This window comes from Zalophus californianus, chromosome 7, assembly GCF_009762305.2.
Source record: "Zalophus californianus isolate mZalCal1 chromosome 7, mZalCal1.pri.v2, whole genome shotgun sequence".
In the NCBI taxonomy this organism is placed as follows: Eukaryota; Metazoa; Chordata; class Mammalia; order Carnivora; family Otariidae; genus Zalophus; species Zalophus californianus.
In genome coordinates this window covers 16,797,537-16,814,341 of record NC_045601.1, presented here as the reverse complement: position 1 = coordinate 16,814,341, position 16,805 = coordinate 16,797,537, and the positions used below count along the sequence as shown (strand labels likewise).

Below are 16,805 nucleotides of genomic sequence, written 5' to 3'. Positions count from 1 at the left end.
CTCCCCTGACAAGGGTCCTGAGCTTTCTCTCAGGTGGAGGTTAAGTGAGGAGATGGGCCCTTGCGAATATGGTTTCCCAGACCCTTCTCTTTGAACCTTCAGGTCTTGGAGACTCCAGATTTCCAAAGCAGCTGAGGCTCCCCCTCCACCCCTAATCTCACTATATCATTCTTATGTTATCATAAATCAAAGAGCAACAGAATGCAATCAAACACACAGCCAACCACATGTGGGCCCAATCAAGGTTTTTTTCCCCCAATGGCTTTAATCTCCAACTGCCACATTTTTTGTGCCTCCTCTATGTGCCTTGACTGTCATTCAGAGCATCTGCAGGAAGTAAAACCACAGAATGAAAAACTTCATTATTAACGCTTTTAAAAAGAGATGTGCCCTCAACTTTCTTATTTTCAACTAAAATCAAATCCCTTCCTTTCCCTTTTTACAAAAGGGACCGTGGTTCACGCGAGTCAGCTGGACCCACTTCAAAATTCCTGACACCAAGTTTCCCTTCTCATTTTTGTCTGGTGAAAAGCCACTGCACGTGGAATCATGAGTCAAGCTAAGAAACGGGTGTGCTATGAGCAGTCTGGCACCTAATTAGATTTTGCTCCTGAGATTACTTGACACAAACCATGACTTAAAAAAATCTGAGCCTAATATAAACTTTTTTTTTTTTATTTCGATCTTTTCGCCTCCTTTAAATCGAATTTCTGCGAATCCTCTCAGATCAGCCTCCCTCCCCAAGGATAGAAAAATTCCAGAAGCAGGCCACGGTGCCCTCTCTGCCCAATCTTCTAGGTTTCTCAGAAAGCATCCATAAAACAGCAATCAAAGCCACTCGTCCGGATGCCCCCGAACTAAAATAACTTGGAACGAGGCTGTTCCATTTTTCACTTGGCTATACTGCCTCAGTGGTCTCCCGGATGCAGCCACCCACAGGTGCCAGGGGCAGCAGGACCCAGAGGTCTGGGCCAGCCTCCTCCCGCGGAGTGCTCACCCATGCGTGGCGCGGCTTCCAGCTCTTCCTGCCCGCCCTCCAGGGCGCGGCTGAGGCTGTAGCTGCTGTAGCCGCGGTGCAGTGCGAACTTGCAGACGCTGCGGCCGCGGACCGTGCAGTTGAAGAGATAGCAGCCGAGCGCGGCGGCTGGGGGCGCGGGCCGCCGGGGCAGCTCCACCACCGCCACCGAGCAGCGCGGCTCGGAGCAGCAGGCCGCCACGCACTGCCGCCAGTCCCGCACGGCCGCCGGCGCGGTCAGGAAGCTGGCGCCCGCCGCGAGGGAGTCCTTAGTGCGGATGATGGCGTCCGGCATGGCGCTGTAGCCGCCGCCGCCCGGGCCCGGGCAGCCCTCCTCGGGGGGGCCGCCGCCCGCGCGCAGCTCCAGCTCCAGCTCCTCCTGCGGCCGTTCCTCCTGCAGCTGCCGGCGGAACTCCTCCAGCAGCTGCTCCACTCCCGAGAGCTGCGCGTGCAGCTCGGACAGCGGCGCGGAGGCCGGGCCGGCCGCGCGGCCGCTCGGCAGCCACAGGCAGAGTAGCAGCAACCCGCGCAGCGCCCGGTGCCGCGGCGGCCGCCCGCGCCCCGAGCCCGCGCCCTCCCGGGCGGCGAAGGCCATGGCGGCCGGCAGCTGAGGCAGCGAGCCTAGGAGGGGCCGCAGAGCGCGAGGAAGGCGGGGCGAGCCCGGGCCCTGGGCCCCTCCTGCGCGGCCGCGGCGGGCGCTAGGCCCTGGCGCCTCACAGCGCGGCCTCCCCGGGGCCCGGCTGCGCCCCCGAAGCCGCGGGCGCGCGGTCGCCGGCGGGAACCGCAGCAACGGGAGGCATAGCCGGCCCTGCCCGGCACCGCCGCTCGTGCTTTGTGGAGGCTTCGGGGAACGCCCGCGCCTCTCTGCCGGGACCCGGGGCTCCCTCCTGAGGCAGCAAGACGGCCTCGGCGCGGATCAGCACCGAGACTGTGAACAGTGGCCGCGGCGGGGGCGGAGACGCGCCAAGCCCCGCCCATCTCCCCCCACCCCCGCGTGCGGCCCCGCCCCCGACTCCCCAGCCCCGCCCCTCCTGCGTGCTGTCCTGCCCCTTGCTCGCGTTGACACCTTCCACACACCGCCTTCTGCAGGCTCCTCCCAAGCTGGGAGACCGCGGGAGGGAGACCTGGAGGGTGGGTTTCTAGCGGTGCTGTACTGAGAGTGCATCTACGACCGCGGCCCTTCGAGGCTGGGCAGGGTTTGTGTCTAAACCCGCTCCGCTTTATTAACACGGGAGACCTGCTCGGGTGTCAGCCCAAAGGGGAAGCTCAAATCTTGGTGACCTGAGGGTCTGCTTTAGAAAAGGGACTTGAACTGGGGAACCAATTCAGACAGTCCATTCCTTCACCTCCAACGTCGCCTGACACATTCGATTCCCCAGATGTACTTGGGTAGCACAAGGCGGGCAATGCTGTTGAAACATAAAAATCAAGTAGTCACATGCAGTCATATTTCCCCAAACGTAACCGAAAATCTGAACACAGCCAATCATGAGGACCTGATGAGCTAGCTCTATATAACATGCAGAGAGGCCTTCAGCTTGGATCATGTAAGATCTAGTGAGGATGTATTTTATTTAATTAAATTTAGCAGATAACCTTTTCCTTTATTGAGATACGCTTGACATATGTTAGTTTCAGGTGTACATAATGATTCAACACTTGTATATATTGTTGATGGATCACCAGAACATCCGTCACCATACACGGTTACAAAACTGAGCAGCAGTTTTTTTTTTTTAAGATTTTATTTATTTATTTGAGAGAGAGAGAGCATGAGCCGGAGGGGCAGAGGGAGACGGAGAGAGAATCTCAAGCTGACTTTGCACTGAGCCCAGTGCCCAACACCGGCTAGATCTCACACCTCACGCAGGTGGATGACATGACCTGGAGATCGTGACCTCAGGGGATATCAAGAGTGGGTGGCTCAGCCGACTGCACCACCTAGGTGCCCCAGAGCAGTAGTGTTTTTTTGTTTGTTTGTTTGTTTTTAGTAGTGTTTTAAATGGCATAATAAGGTTTATGAAAATCCAGTCCAGTGGAGACCACACCCGAGAGTTGTAACTGCCTGCCAGTGGTTTCTGCTTTTTTTTTTTTTATTTCAGAGTCTGTATTGATTCGTTTTTCTGCTGATTATGTATCACATTTTCTTGCTTTTTGGCATGTCTAGAAGTTTTTTTGATTGGATGCATGAACATTGTAATTTGTACATGGTTCAATGTCGTTTTTAGGAGGGAAAGAGAAAATAATTGGATAGGAAAATAGCACGTATATATATGATTTTAGAGCTTATATTTAGGAACCCATTGCTTTCAGATCTAGAATAGAGAAGGATAGAACTAGAAGGTAAAAATACAAAAGAAGAAAAAAGAAAAAAGTCCAATATTTCTTGCTATTCCATGAAAAGGAAAATTGATAGAGTTCATGAGGTTGTGTATATGCATGACTCTGAAGCTGAAATACTGGCCTCTTAGCCCTACAGGGAGTGGCCCACTTTGGGTTACAGGTTCTTCCACCTCTGAGATAGTCAACCCGCACAACTGAAGCCACTTAAGGATGTTCTTGACAACATAAGGATTCCTTTCACCTTAGACCTCAGAGAGCTCCAGGAGGCTCATGATAAGGAGAAACTGTCACTGGTGATAAAAATGGAAGTGAAAAAAATGGATCCTGAAGGTAGCATTCAAATCTTCTAAATAGTAGCTATGATAAAAATAATAATATGAAAAATAAACATGCATGATAATAATAGGATATAGCATTGATCAACAATTGTGTTGTTTTCAAAGTTTGCCAAGCACTTTCAGGCACATGATTTCGTTTGTCCTTCACAGAGATTTTAAGATGGACACAGGACCCTCATTCCGGCTTTTGGGACAGTGGAAGGGAAGTCGGCACATAGTGAGACCCAGCTCACATGTTCCGTGGGGGAGATAATGAGGGCGAGTGGGAGGGACAGCGTTTCTCAGGAGCATTTATTTCCAAACCTGCCAGCACTGCTAAAGATCCCCCCTCTCTAACTTCACAACAGGGTCCTTTTGAGAAAAGTGGAGGGATGCCTGGGTGACTCAGTGGGTTAAGCATCTGCCTTCAGCTCAGGTCATGATCCTGGGCCCTGGGACTGAGCCCCGCATCGGGCTCCTTGCTCAGTGGGGAGCCCGCTTCTCCCTCTCCCTCTGCCGCGCCCCCTGCTTGTGTTCCCTCTCACGCTGTGTCTCTTGTCTGTCAAATAAATAAATAAAGTCTTTAAAAAAATAAATAAGGAAGCGATCCTTCTGACTACCCTGGCTTCCTGCCTGGAGAGGATTCCAAACTGCAAGCCTGGGAGGGGAACCCAAAGGAAGCCTGGCAGTCTCTCTGAGCAGAGAAAACAGAATTGAGAATCCGGGGGGCCAGGTGGCTAGAATCCACAGAGCAGAGTACCAGAGGGGAAAGAGCTGTACAGAAAGAGTTCTGGAGGTCTGCCGAGGGTTCCCTCCACCCCTAGGCCTTCACCGGAGTACTGGTCAAGTGTATGCATGTGAGGAAACTATCCAAGGCCAGAGGAAGAACCACTGGAAAGAAGCAGGCAGAACAATTTCCCAGCTGCACAGGCCTGGGAATAGCTGATGTTCTGGGCAGCCTGAGTGGAGAAACCTGTAATTCTGGGGTGCAGTGGGAGGGAAGGATTACAAAGAAGTACAAGGACACTTGAACTAGCAGGTGACAGATAGATGTTCCTGCTTTGACTGTGGTGACGTTTCACTGGTGCATGCATATGCGAAAGCTCATCAGATTGTACATACTTTAAGGGGATATAGTTTATTGTCTTCAATTACACTTTATTTTTTTAAAAGATTTTATTTATTTATTTGACAGAGAGAGAAAGAGCACAAGTAGGCAGAGCAGCGGACAGAGGGAGAGGGAGAAGCAGGCTTCCCACTGATCAGGGTCAGAGCCTGATGCGGGGCTCGATCCCAGGACCCTGGGATCATGACCTGAGCCGAAGGCAGATGCTTAGCCGACTGAGCCACCCAGGCGCCCCTTCAATTACACTTTAATAAAACTGTGACAAAACAGGTTTCATTGCATGGTGAATTAGGAGGGAGATTTGGGCTGATTATCATTTGTGATAGAGGAAATAAATCATTTATCTCCAAGTTCTAGTTTTTCTCCTTTCATTTCTATCAGAAATAAAATATCTTTGTTTTGAAAACCTAAACATCAAAACCTTATCGATGGACGAAGAATTGGTACGTGAGGATACATATGTCAGGACTGTGGGCTGAAAAGATGGAGATGCGTTACAGTTTTATAAGATCACTAAGGGTAAAGTCCCACAGATTGGGATTTGCACATTGTAGGTCCATTTACTGAATGCTGGAACAAGATTGTCATCCTAGTGACCACCATAAATGCTTGACAGGCATTAAATAAGTTAAACTGGTGCGTGCAAAGCGCTTAGAATAGAATCTGACACATGGTAGATGCTCGATAAATGCTAGTTATTATTTCTGGTTCCACTTCTTAATTTTACAGGTACAAAAACTAGCGCTCACAGAAATGAAGGAGATTCCCCAGGATTAGAAGGTGTGTGACCCCCTGAAGCCTGAATCTCCTACAACCTACCAGCCAGCCAGGCGGTCATTATACTATGATTCCTCTCTGTCCACGCCACTTTTGGAGTCTACTCTGCCCACATCCCTGGAAGGGGCAACCCCAGCTTCCGGGTACCCGACCCCGTCCGCTCAGGGAAACCAATAATGAGCACCCGGCTCAAGCTGAGCCCATCAGATACCCTCTCCCAGGAATATACAATATAGAATTGAGAAACAGATGGAATCAGTGAGAACAGCACAGCTGGAAAGCCACGTGGGCTCCAGGGCTCCATGGAAGGGGAGAATAGAGTAGGGAAACTGCTCAGCAGAGGGGGACAAATGGAGCACTCAGGAGGGGCAAGCAGGGAACGGTGAACACACAGCCCTGGGAGAGGAACAGACTGAAGACAGGAGTTGCCTCTCAACTTTAGAGCCCCAGATGGCTTCTGTGAGCGCGCCTCCTTGGCCTTATACTTCGGGTTCTTTGCATGGACTTTTTTATTCCTTGCAGCCGATTGACCCAGGTTTGGCCTGATTAAATCTCTGTGGATGGCAAACAACAAAACCCACTTCAAATTGGCTTGAGGAAAAAGGGCCACTGTGCATAAAAATGTAAGATGACTCACAGGCAGGGCAGGATGGGCAGCTGAGCCTGAAAGCGGGCCTGGACCCAAAGGTGGAGAGCTCTGAGCAACCAGGCAGCTGGTCTCCCAGGTGCTACTTCTCCCTTCTAGGACCAAGCAGTCTTGGATGTCCACCTCGCTCGGCACCCACGATTCCTGCTTCTTTCCGTCTGGCATTTTCTGCCCTCCTTGTGCAAAGCCTGAGTGTCCCTCACCTCAATTCCAGCAGTGCACGGAAGCTGAGACCAGCGATGGTCGGTGCCAGGAGGGAGATTCTGTTGAGGCCAGTTTGGTCCCATGTCCCCCCAGGTGCCATTACAGAGGTGCAGATATCATGAAGTACAAACATGGCTGCAGGCACTGCCTTCCCTCCCCTCACTGAGGATGGAGTGAGAGAAAGGCGGTGGTAAGGAGCTGGGGACAATTCTGAAAAGTTGTCTTCTACATTGACTAAGGCAATGCCCAGCGTTTGCTTGGACACTTCTTTTGATTTTTATTTTAGATTTAAGAAACACTTATAAGAGGTGTTGTGTTAGGACTGCCAGGAACTGTTCTGAGTTCTGCACAAACACTGACTTCAATCTTACGCAGCATATACCATGACTATCCCCATGTTACAGTGGGTGGGAATATCCTACTTCACAATAGCAAAGCTAGTCCATCTCCAGGCAACTCTACTTTATTCATTAGAATGTTTTCCCTTACATTCAGTTATAATTGGTTTGTAGCTTCCAAGTATTTGTCCTAGTTCATTTTCTGGGGTCTCTCAGAGCAATCTGTACTTTCTCCCAAGTGGCAGTCTTTCAAATATTTAAAAACTGGCACAACATCTCTCATGCAACTCAACCTGCTAAATATAGTGCAGTCTTAAGGTCAAGGACGGCAGCAGCTGGGCCGACACTTACTGGTTGTGGAGCCTTAGGGCAAGCCACTTACTCTCTTTAAACCCCAGATTGCTCATCTATAATACAGAAACAATTGCATTACCTTACCTCCCACACTTGTGGTGAGGTGGGTAGGTATCGGGTTGGTGGCGAGGAATGGTAGAGGGAGGGAGGGTCTGGGGGTGTGAGGGGGAAGGGACAGGGACAGTGGATGGGAAGTGCCTGGTTCCCAGGGAGACACCACCAGCAAAGCCCCTCCGTTGCTCACTCGCCCATCCTCCCTTTTGCACCAGTTCATTTACCGGTCAGCTCTACCATTTTCTCCCGTTGACCAAGAATTCCCGGGCTGTTATTTGCAATCATCTTTTGAGACCACAGTGATACCTATGCCTTCAATTTTTGTATGTCATGAGTGTTCATTTGCTAGGCTTGCTGTAACAAAGTTCCCCTGAAAGGGTTCTGCACTCAATCCCAGTGATGGAGGAGGAAAGGGGGTCCCCGCACCAACAAGCAATTCTCCAGACACCAGCTGGGTATCCTACAATTTAATTCAATCCTGACACTGTTTATGTGGAGATAGTGTTAGTTTCCCACCGGTCAAGGGGTCTGTCCTACAAGGGTCCCTGCCTCACCACCCTTCAGATGCCAGCTGCAAGTCCAGGAAGCACCCATTGGTGCTTCTGACCGACCAATAATCCCTTCCTTGGCTTTCATTAATTTGTGAGAGCAGCTCACAGAACTCAGAAAAACATTTTACTCATTACACCACCAGTTTAAGTGGATAAAATTTAGGAGGAGACAGAGGGAAGAGATGCACAGGGCAAGGTATGGGGAAGGGCACTGAGCTTCCATACCCTCTTCCAGAACACCAGTCTCCCAGCAAGTCTACCAACCCAGGAGTTCTCTGTACCCCATCCTCTTGGGTTTCTATGGAGGCTTCATTACATAGGTATGATTAATTAAATCATTGGCCATCGGTGATCGATTCAACCGCCAACTGGTGTTCCTTTCCCGGATGTCAGGACTGACAGGATGTGGGACTGAAAGTTCCAACCCCCTAATTACGTGGATGGTTCCTTTGCTGCCCAGCCCCCATCCTTTTTTTTTTTTTAACATTTTAAAATTTAAATTCAATTAATTAACATATGATGTATTATTTGTTTCAGAGGTACAGGTCTGTGATTCATCAGTCTTATATAATACCCAGTGCTCATTACATCACCCAGTTACCCCATCCCTCCACCCCCCTCCCCTCCAGCAATCCTCAGTTTGTTTCCTATGATTAAGAATCTCTTATGGTTTGTCTCCCTCTCTGGTTTCACCTTATTATTTTTTTCCTCTCTTCCCCTGTGATCCTCTGTTTTGTTTCTTAAATTCCACATATCAGTGAGATCATATGATAATTGTCTTTCTCTGATTGACTTATTTCGCTTAGCATAATACCCTCTAGTTCCATCCATGTCATTGCAAATGGCAAGATTTCATTTTTTGATGGCTGAGTAGTATTCCATTGTGTATATAGACCACATCTTCTTTATCCGTTCATCTGTGGATGGACATCTGGGCTCTTTCCACAGTTTGGCTATTGTGGACATTGCTGCTGTAAACATTGGGGTACAGGTGCCCCTTCGGATCACTCTGTTTGTATCTTTGGGGTAAATCCCCAGTAGTGCAATTGCTGGGTCGTAGGGTAGCTCTATTTTCAACTTTTTGAGGAACCTCCAGACTGTTTCCCAGAGTCCGGCCCCCATCCTTACAGCATGGCCCTACAGTCCCCTCAAGTAGGCCTATGTCCAGGGTGGACCACTAGCAGGAAGAGGGTTTACCTGGAAAGGGATATTAGGGAGAACTTTTATCCTGAAATTCACAAATCCTCGAAATGGTTGATGAGCATGAAAAGATGTTGGGACAGTCATAGGGCATCAAATTCTCTCTGAATCTCTTGACACTTTGGGGCCACAACGGGAATGAAAGAATAGGCAAAATAGCTACTGTCAGATGCTAAGGAGCTCTGGAGAGTGGAGCCTTGCTTCCTGGCACTGGAATTGTCTTCAGACTAAAGAGGAAAAAGAAAAAAGTATTTATGCTAGACTCTGGATCAGATTATCTTGGGTCTACCCTCTGCCTAATGTCTCCTGACTTAAGACACTTCCCATCAGCTCTTTTCTTCATCATTTAGTTTTGGCTAATCTCCTCTCTCTTCTGACTCATCAGCAAAAGTAATGCCAAGAAATGCCAAAGACAACAAAGTAGGAATGAGTCAGGGGCACACAGAGCCCTCTTTGATCTCAGGTGCTGATACTCTTTCCTTTGATGGGAAGACCTCCCTCCCTCCCTCTGATCCTCCCTCCCTCTTACAGGAAGACCTGTGAGAGGCTGCCGTCCCAGCCACAAAGGGGATTGATGAGCAGGGAGGCACTCCCCAAAGGTGGAGGAAGCGTAGGAGGATATTCTTTTACTCCTCTCTAACACAGGCTTTCCTGGGCCGGCCCTGCCTCCCACCTCCCCTAAGCCTCAGCTTGGGTGATGACATTCACCAGCTGAACCCTGCCCTGTCCCTGTCAAGACCTGTAGCCCTTCAACAGTAGGTTCATGCAGGCAGAAACAAGCTGGCTGAGTTCAAAACCCCAAGTGCCCATGGAGGCCCATAAGCCCTCACTGTTGAAACCTAGTTTTGAAAATGGGTCTTCTGCCTTCCTCCCTGTTCACCAATCCCCTTCATGGCTGGGCATGCAGCCTTAACTCCATCCTGCTGGGTTGAGGCAGGTAAGCTGTCCTCAGGCACATTCCACCAGGGGTTAAAGGCAGACCTGTGTACCTGTAGCTCTGTGCATGGCATCCCCTACCCTGGCAAGAGATCAGCTGGGCCCACCGTGTTACTGCCCTCACTCCAAGTCTCGGTATAAACATAGCCCGGGTTCTGGCTGCTACCGTACCATTCACAACACGAGCCCTTTCTGGACAGTGCCCCCTGTCTGACCACTTACTTATATGTGCCCAGCATGTTTGGACACTATTATTCTGTAAGCTTACTTTTCATGCCAGGGCCCATACTTAAAACAGAGAAGGCTGAACATTAGTATTCTTTTGAACAGCTAAAGAGTTGAATCATTTCCCCCATCCGTAACATTGCTCCTCACTGAATTATGGAGTGGGTTATTTTTGTCATCAGAATCTTAACTTTGGGAGCGCCTGGGTGGCTCAGTAGGTTAAACATCTGCCTTCGGCTCAGGTCATGATCCCAGAGTCCTGGGATTGAGCCCTATGTCGGGCTCCGAGCTCAGTGCGGAGTCTGTTTCTCCGTCTGCCCTTCCTTCTGCTCCTGCTCTCTTTCTCTTGCTCTCTCTCTCTCTCAAATAAATAAATAAAATCTTAAAAAAAAAAGAATCTTAACTTTGGACTCCACAGAGAGCCCCAGGAACTGTGACTTTAACCCCAGAACTGCCAACTTTATCTAAGTTTTTACATTTCAGTTTGTGAGGTCTGGGTGAACCTGGGGAGGACATTATAAGGATGATGACAGCAATGGGAGAAAGCAATAAATTTGTAAGCCTAGAGCAGTGATATAGGTAAAGGACTAGTTAGTGGAGTCTGGCACTGTCTGTCACGTAATAGTTCTCTCTATCTGTAAAGGACTAGTTTGTGGAGTCTGGCACTGTCTGTCACGTAATACTTTTCTCTGTCTGTGTCTCTGTCTCTCACTGTATAGATATCTGATTCTATTCAGAAAAAATGTATATTGTATTTTAATTTAATTCACCATTGAGGATATTCCTGACAAGAAAACTACCAGTTTGTCAAGACATTAATGAAAACTGAAATATCTACTTAAAAATTTTTTTAAAACTATTTTGTTGAAATGTAATATTCTTATACAGTAAAGTGTATAAATCTTTAATGGTCAGCTTGATGTCTTTTTAAAGGTGAAATGCACCTTCATAATCACCTGTCAGATCAAGTTATAGATCATTTCCCAATCAGGATCCACTATTCTGACTTCTATTACCAAGGATCAGTTTTGTCTATTTTGAAATTTACATAAATAGAATCATAGAGTATATATTCTTCTGTGTCTGACATTTTCCTCTTAAATTCCCATCTATGGGAATCATTCATGTTTTGTGTAGCAGCTTACTCCTTATTGATTACTATATAGTGTTTCATTTGTAAATATATCACATTATTATTTATCCTTGCAACTAGGGCATATTAATATGTAAACAGATAAGTTAATTCACATGTCACTTTGCTGTGTAGCCCTGTACCTTTGTGTTATGACATCTAGTCAGTCAGCATGATGGACCTATGGTTTCCGCATAGCAATAATTCATCTGCACAGGGAAGTGTGTGCGAATACATAAATATATCTCATTAAACCAAAATAAATAAATCCCTAGTTCATTTTCCTCTCAACTGAATTTGTAAAAAATGCCAGCCGCCATTCCAGTCCCACCTGACATGGAGGGAAGTCTGATGTAAAGAGCATCAGAGTAAAACCGACAGGCCTAACTGACCGTGAGCAAATGGCTTACTTTTGCAAATTTAAAAAAAATGACCAAGTCAACACATTGCAAGGTCCCCTTCAAGAGCCATGGGAGGAGACAGTGTAAAGGGAGTGTTCTGAAGCTGAAACCTCGTTAGCTTCTTAGCAAACCCACCTGTGGTAGAAGATCACGTATTGGTTTGGCAGCCAGATTGTCATTAATGTCAGTTTTTGCTACCAAGGGTTGGTCTAATGTTGTAACTATGTCATGGTCCAGAGAAGAAACGTCTAATCATGGAACAGCTATTATGATATTACAAAGATTGTTGAGTACATCATGCTATTCTCTTTTCATCAGAAAACTGGGGAATCCTGGGATAGACTGCGACCAGACAATACCCCTTCCAGGATGTAGGTCTGAGACCCTGCCCCACCTCAGGAGTAGACACTCGGTCTGCACTCTCGTGCTGCTTGTACCAGCCCCCACCATCCCAACATCAGAGTGACCCCAGCCCTAGTGCGGGGTGTGGGGGCTCAACACCAAGAAAGGGCATCATTTCTGTGTAGCGATGGATCAGTGGACAAGGGCTTGGTTGAGACCCACGGCTCACCTCTCCCAAGTCCTTAGCAGACAATGTCCTCCCCCACAGCCAGGGGCTGGCCTGTTACACACTTACCTGATTTGTTACAGATGCAGATGTAGAGGCAGATGCAAATTAGGATTAAGCGGAAGACTGCTGTGATGATCCATAAAATTTTCAGGATGGATGAAGGCTGGTCGGCATCTGGGACATTTATTGATGGTGCTAAAACAGACAAAAAGTGAAAGCCCTGTCAATCCTAAAAAAATACCTTCCTGATGATTGCCAGATGGGATGCTTGTGGGGAGAGGTGGTGGTGGGGTGAAAAAGCTAAAGGGGTTTAAGCATCCACTTATCCTGATGAGCACTGAGTAATGTAGAGAATTGTTGAAACATTATATTGTACATGCGAAATTAATATATTCTGTATGTGAATTATATTTCAATAAAAAAATAATAAAATACCTTCCTGAGCACCCACTTTCCCCAGGCAGCCCATGTCACCCCCAAATTTATTGATTCATGATGTGGCAGCCATTCTATCAGATCCTGGGGTCTAAGGAGGAACGGGGGTCTTGCCCTGTCCTCATGGAGCTCATATTTCTACTGAGGGAGACAGCTGATGTCCATCTGATTATCATACAGTTTGATGTGGTCACTGTGGGCAGAGCTTTTTGAGGGTGACAGAACTGGGGTACTTCATTCTGTCTGGGGGAAGTGGGAGGGCTTCCTTGGACGTGCTGGTTAAAGGATAAGTAAAACAGAGGAAGAAGAGAAGGCTGGAAGCACAACGTAGCTTGCAGATTTGGAGACCACCTAGCAGTCCAGGGTGACTGGATCATTGGTTAGCGGGGAAAGGGGCCCCTGTGAGGAGGGAGGGGGTCAGTGCCTCTCCAGTCCACCAAGAACTCAGTCAGCTGACTGATTCATCAAATCTTCAATTGCACACACATACTCCTATCCACATGGGGAAGGAAGGCATTCGACCTTTAAAGAGAGCTACTTGCAACCTCCTCACCCTGCTCAGTTACCTGGGGGCTCCAGCACCCTCTCCCAGTGTTCTAAGAATTCCCTGAGCCAGTGACCGCAGTCTCCCACGGAGATCCTCCTGAAATAGTCTGCCAGTCCCTTGTTCTCCCACTCTTCCTCGAGGCCTCTGGCTCCAGGATTCATGACTGTCCAGGTCATGTTCATCGCGTCAAAGAGGAGGGCTGTGTGCCCGCTGATGTTGAAGTGCTAATGTCGAGGGAAGGTTGCTTTTCACCTCTAGCAAAGCGTTAATGTTAAGGCAGTTGTGAGTTCCTGGAAGGTCATACTCTGCTTGTCTCAAGTATTTGCCAATGGGCTGCAAGCTGTAAGGACGTTTAATTTTGTCTACATTTCTTTTGCCTTTGTTCTCCTCATCAGCTATTCTCTCTTCACCTGCCTGCGGTGAACTCTAAGGGGATGGAGGAGCAAGTTCAAAGCAATAGATCTAGGTATTTCCTCCCTTTCGTTATCAAGTGCGGTCCCCTCCCCTGGGGGGCAACTGCCCCCCCCCACCAGGTCTCAGTGATGAGGACAAAGCCAAGGCAAAGCACAAGCTGACACCCTGCAACCCCTTCCACCCCAGCACCTGGTAGGATCCGGCACTCTTGGCTGCTGTAAAGCTTAGGTAGGGAAAAACAAGTGGTTAATTTACAGAGATTATAGGCCTGCAGGACAGGCGTCTCCCTCAATTTACAAAAGTCTTAGTGATTTACAAGAAAAAAGCATTCTTATCAATAACCTCACTTCCAGAAGGAAATGTAGGTAAAATTAAATGTCCTTATAACCTGCAGCTCATTGACAAATAACTTACTGTTAACCCCTTTCTAGAGGGAAAAACAACCTTAACTTGACAATGGCAAGGCCTCCAGTATCTTGTAGGTCCTCTCTAGCATAGGAAAGTTCTTTTGAAAACCTCCCTTTTTACTTACCCAAGTATATAATCAGCCACCCCTGCCAACCCCCCTGCGGCAGCTCTTTCTGCCCAAGGGTCCTGTCCTCGGGCTTTAATAAAACCACCATCTTGCACCAAAGATGTCTCAAGAATTCTTTCTTGGTCTTGGACTCCAGACCTCACCTACATTCCCAAACTCCATCATCAGGGTTGGTGGCTTCCAGGATGATGGAATTTCCTGCCCACTGGTTCCCCTGCTCACTCCCACTCCCCCAGGAGGCTATGGCGCAAGGACCACCACCAGGGCCACCAGGACGCAAGCCGAGCCACCAGGACGCAAGTCGGGCCACCAGGGCCAAAGCCGCGGCCGCGGTGGAGGCTGCAGCGCCTGTGCCCGCCGAGAACTCCGAAATTGCTACAAGACTCCACCACTGACGTGGTGGGTGTGATGTCACTGTGGACGCCTTGGAACTTTTTGAAAGTTCCCTCTTGCGGGTTTTCGGTTTCCGCCGTTTTCTCTGGTTTTCTCTCTTGCTACCTGAAAGCCCGAAAGCCTGGCGGCCAGCCCCAGGACACGGCGTCTCGCGGAGGGGCGGGAGGGAAAGGGGTCCCGGGCACTGGAAGCAGCCTTTGGGGAGACGGGGGAGGATCCCGGGAGCCGGAGCAGGGAGGGCGCCGGGAGGGCTCCTTCCTCCAGTCCAGCTCAGAGGGGATCTGGCGCCCGGCACACTCCCCCAACACCTCCCCCGACCACCCCCCCCACCCCGTCGCCTCACTTCAGCTGCTCTGCTCCCCCCCACACCCCGCATACACCCCCCTTCTATTCTCCTGACCTCCCCGCCTCCCTAATCTCGTGTTCTCCCTCACCCTCTCTCCACCCGATTTCCACACTCTAATTCATCACAGGTGTAACCCCTACACAGTTCAAACCCCGCGTTGGGTTTAGCCTAAGGTCAAAGTTCAGCCTGTAATCCTTTGGCCTCTGGGAACAGAGCAATTTACTAGATGAATGGCTTCATTTCAAATTCTCATAGTATTTGATGAGTAAAATTCTTCCAGGGGAAATATCATCCAGCAATTCCTATCTTTATCTTGTATACATTTCTGTGTCTCAGGAGGTTAGGGCTTTTTATAAAAACACTGGCAAATCTGAGGCAGTTTTATTTTCCTATAGGTTCATATATCATGAAGTAATTGCTAGTCTTTCCTTTTTAAATTTTATTTATTTATTTACTTACTTATTTATTTATAAATCTGTTTTTTAAGTAGGCTCCACACCCAACCTGGGGCTTGAACATACCACCCTGGGATCAAGAGTCAGATGCTCCACCAACTGAGCCAGCCAGGTGCCCCAGTTGCGAGTCTTTTAAGTGGGACCAGCCTGCTTTGGGAACCTCTGGAAGTCACATACAAAGGTACAGAACCACAGTATGCATTGCAATGTTTATGTATCCTATGCTACCGGCTTGGAAATGTGGGTAGAGAAAGAGAAACATGGTTTGAAAAGTATGGAGCTGAGCCTAGGGCAATGGGAATTTATTTTATTTTATTTTATTTTATTTTATTTTATTTTATTTTATTTTATTTTATTTATTATTTATTATTTATTTGACAGAGACACAGCGAGAGCAGGAACACAAGCAGGGGGAGTGGGAGAGGGAGAAGCAGGCTTCCCGCCGAGGAGGGAGCCTGATGCAGGACTCGATCCCAGGACCCTGGGATCATGACCTGAGCCGAAGGCAGACGTTTAACGACTGAGCCACCCAGGCGCCCCAATGGGAATTCATTTTAATCATCAAACGATTCTCTTTGCCCCTCTTGTCACAGCCTAAAGGTATGTGATTAGTTTTCTATTGCTGTGTGACAGATGACTACCAGCTCATCTGCTTTAAGGGCACTCAGTCAGTAGCTCACAGATCTGTAGGTCAGAAGTCTGGCATGACGAGGTTGGGTTCTCTGCTTGGGGTCCCACAAGGCTGTGATTAAGGTGTTGGTCAGGTACCAGGTGATTCTTAAAAGAAAAGAGTCGAGGGGCGCCTGGGTGGCTCAGTCTGTTAGGCATCTGCCTTCGGCTCAGGTCATGATCCCGGGGTCCTGGGATCGAACCCCACCTTGGGCTTCCCTGCTCAGCGGGGAGCCTGCTTCTCCCTCTGCCTCTATCCCTGCTTGTGTGCTCTCTCTTGCTCGCTCACTCTCTCTCTAAAAAGATAAAAATAAAATAAAAGAGTTGAATAGGAGAAGCTTGCCAGTTCAGATGCTCCAAGAAGCCAAATTTGTGGCTTTCTTCACAAATCCATGTGAATGTATTCAGTAGGCATCCGGAGTTAGAAAAGCGCCCAGTCAGATCAGCCCCCAGCAGAAAGCTCTGTTGTAGAAAAACTACAGTTCGGTGGGAACATGCAGCTTGCTCACAGGGCTTGATTTGCTTGCCCAGGCTGATAAGGTTGCAAAGGGGAAGGCAAGTCACTGCAGGGCCTCAGAGGTGTTTTGGTAGAAGCATCTAAGGGCAGCCAAAGGGGTCAGTTTTCTCACAGGTGTCCCCCTGAAAGACCTTAGAGTAGCCAGATCCAGCTGCTGATTTGATGTGCACTTGACGAGTCTTTGCCCCTCGATTTCTTCATCTGTGAAGTGGCTCATAGGAAGGATTGACTCTTGCCATAGGAGAGGAGACTGAAAGCCGACACCACACACAAACTTTGTCCCAAACTCTCACACCTCCCATCT

General features: G+C 48.6%; 2 protein-coding genes across 3 annotated transcripts in view; both read right to left on the bottom strand.

Annotated features, from left to right (window-relative positions):
- Nucleotides 1-1,942, bottom strand: part of LRP11 (LDL receptor related protein 11) — a 46,523-nt gene extending 44,581 nt beyond the window's left edge. For both annotated transcript variants that reach the window (XM_027603446.2, XM_027603445.2), the window contains exon 1: nucleotides 998-1,942. In XM_027603446.2, coding sequence (XP_027459247.2) covers nucleotides 998-1,610 — 613 coding nt within the window. In that variant the 5' untranslated portion in view covers nucleotides 1,611-1,942. The remainder of the gene's footprint in view (nucleotides 1-997) is intronic.
- Nucleotides 1,943-2,281: 339 nt separating this feature from the next.
- On the bottom strand, nucleotides 2,282-14,464 carry RAET1E (retinoic acid early transcript 1E). Its single transcript, XM_027604019.1, has 4 exons — nucleotides 14,269-14,464; nucleotides 13,192-13,396; nucleotides 12,257-12,385; nucleotides 2,282-2,424 (listed from the first exon to the last, which is right to left on the bottom strand). Exons 1-4 carry the CDS (start codon nucleotides 14,284-14,286, stop codon nucleotides 2,282-2,284), a joined length of 495 nt encoding a protein of 164 aa, XP_027459820.1. The 5' UTR covers nucleotides 14,287-14,464.
- Nucleotides 14,465-16,805: the final 2,341 nt, after the last annotated feature.

Coding starts and splice junctions, on each gene's coding strand:
- RAET1E (XM_027604019.1), bottom strand. Junction 12,386..13,191: donor GAGGGTGCTGGAGCCCCCAG/GTAACTGAGCAG, acceptor TGTCTGTTTTAG/CACCATCAATAAATGTCCCA. Junction 2,425..12,256: donor CTGCATCTGTAACAAATCAG/GTAAGTGTGTAA, acceptor ATGTTTCAACAG/CATTGCCCGCCTTGTGCTAC.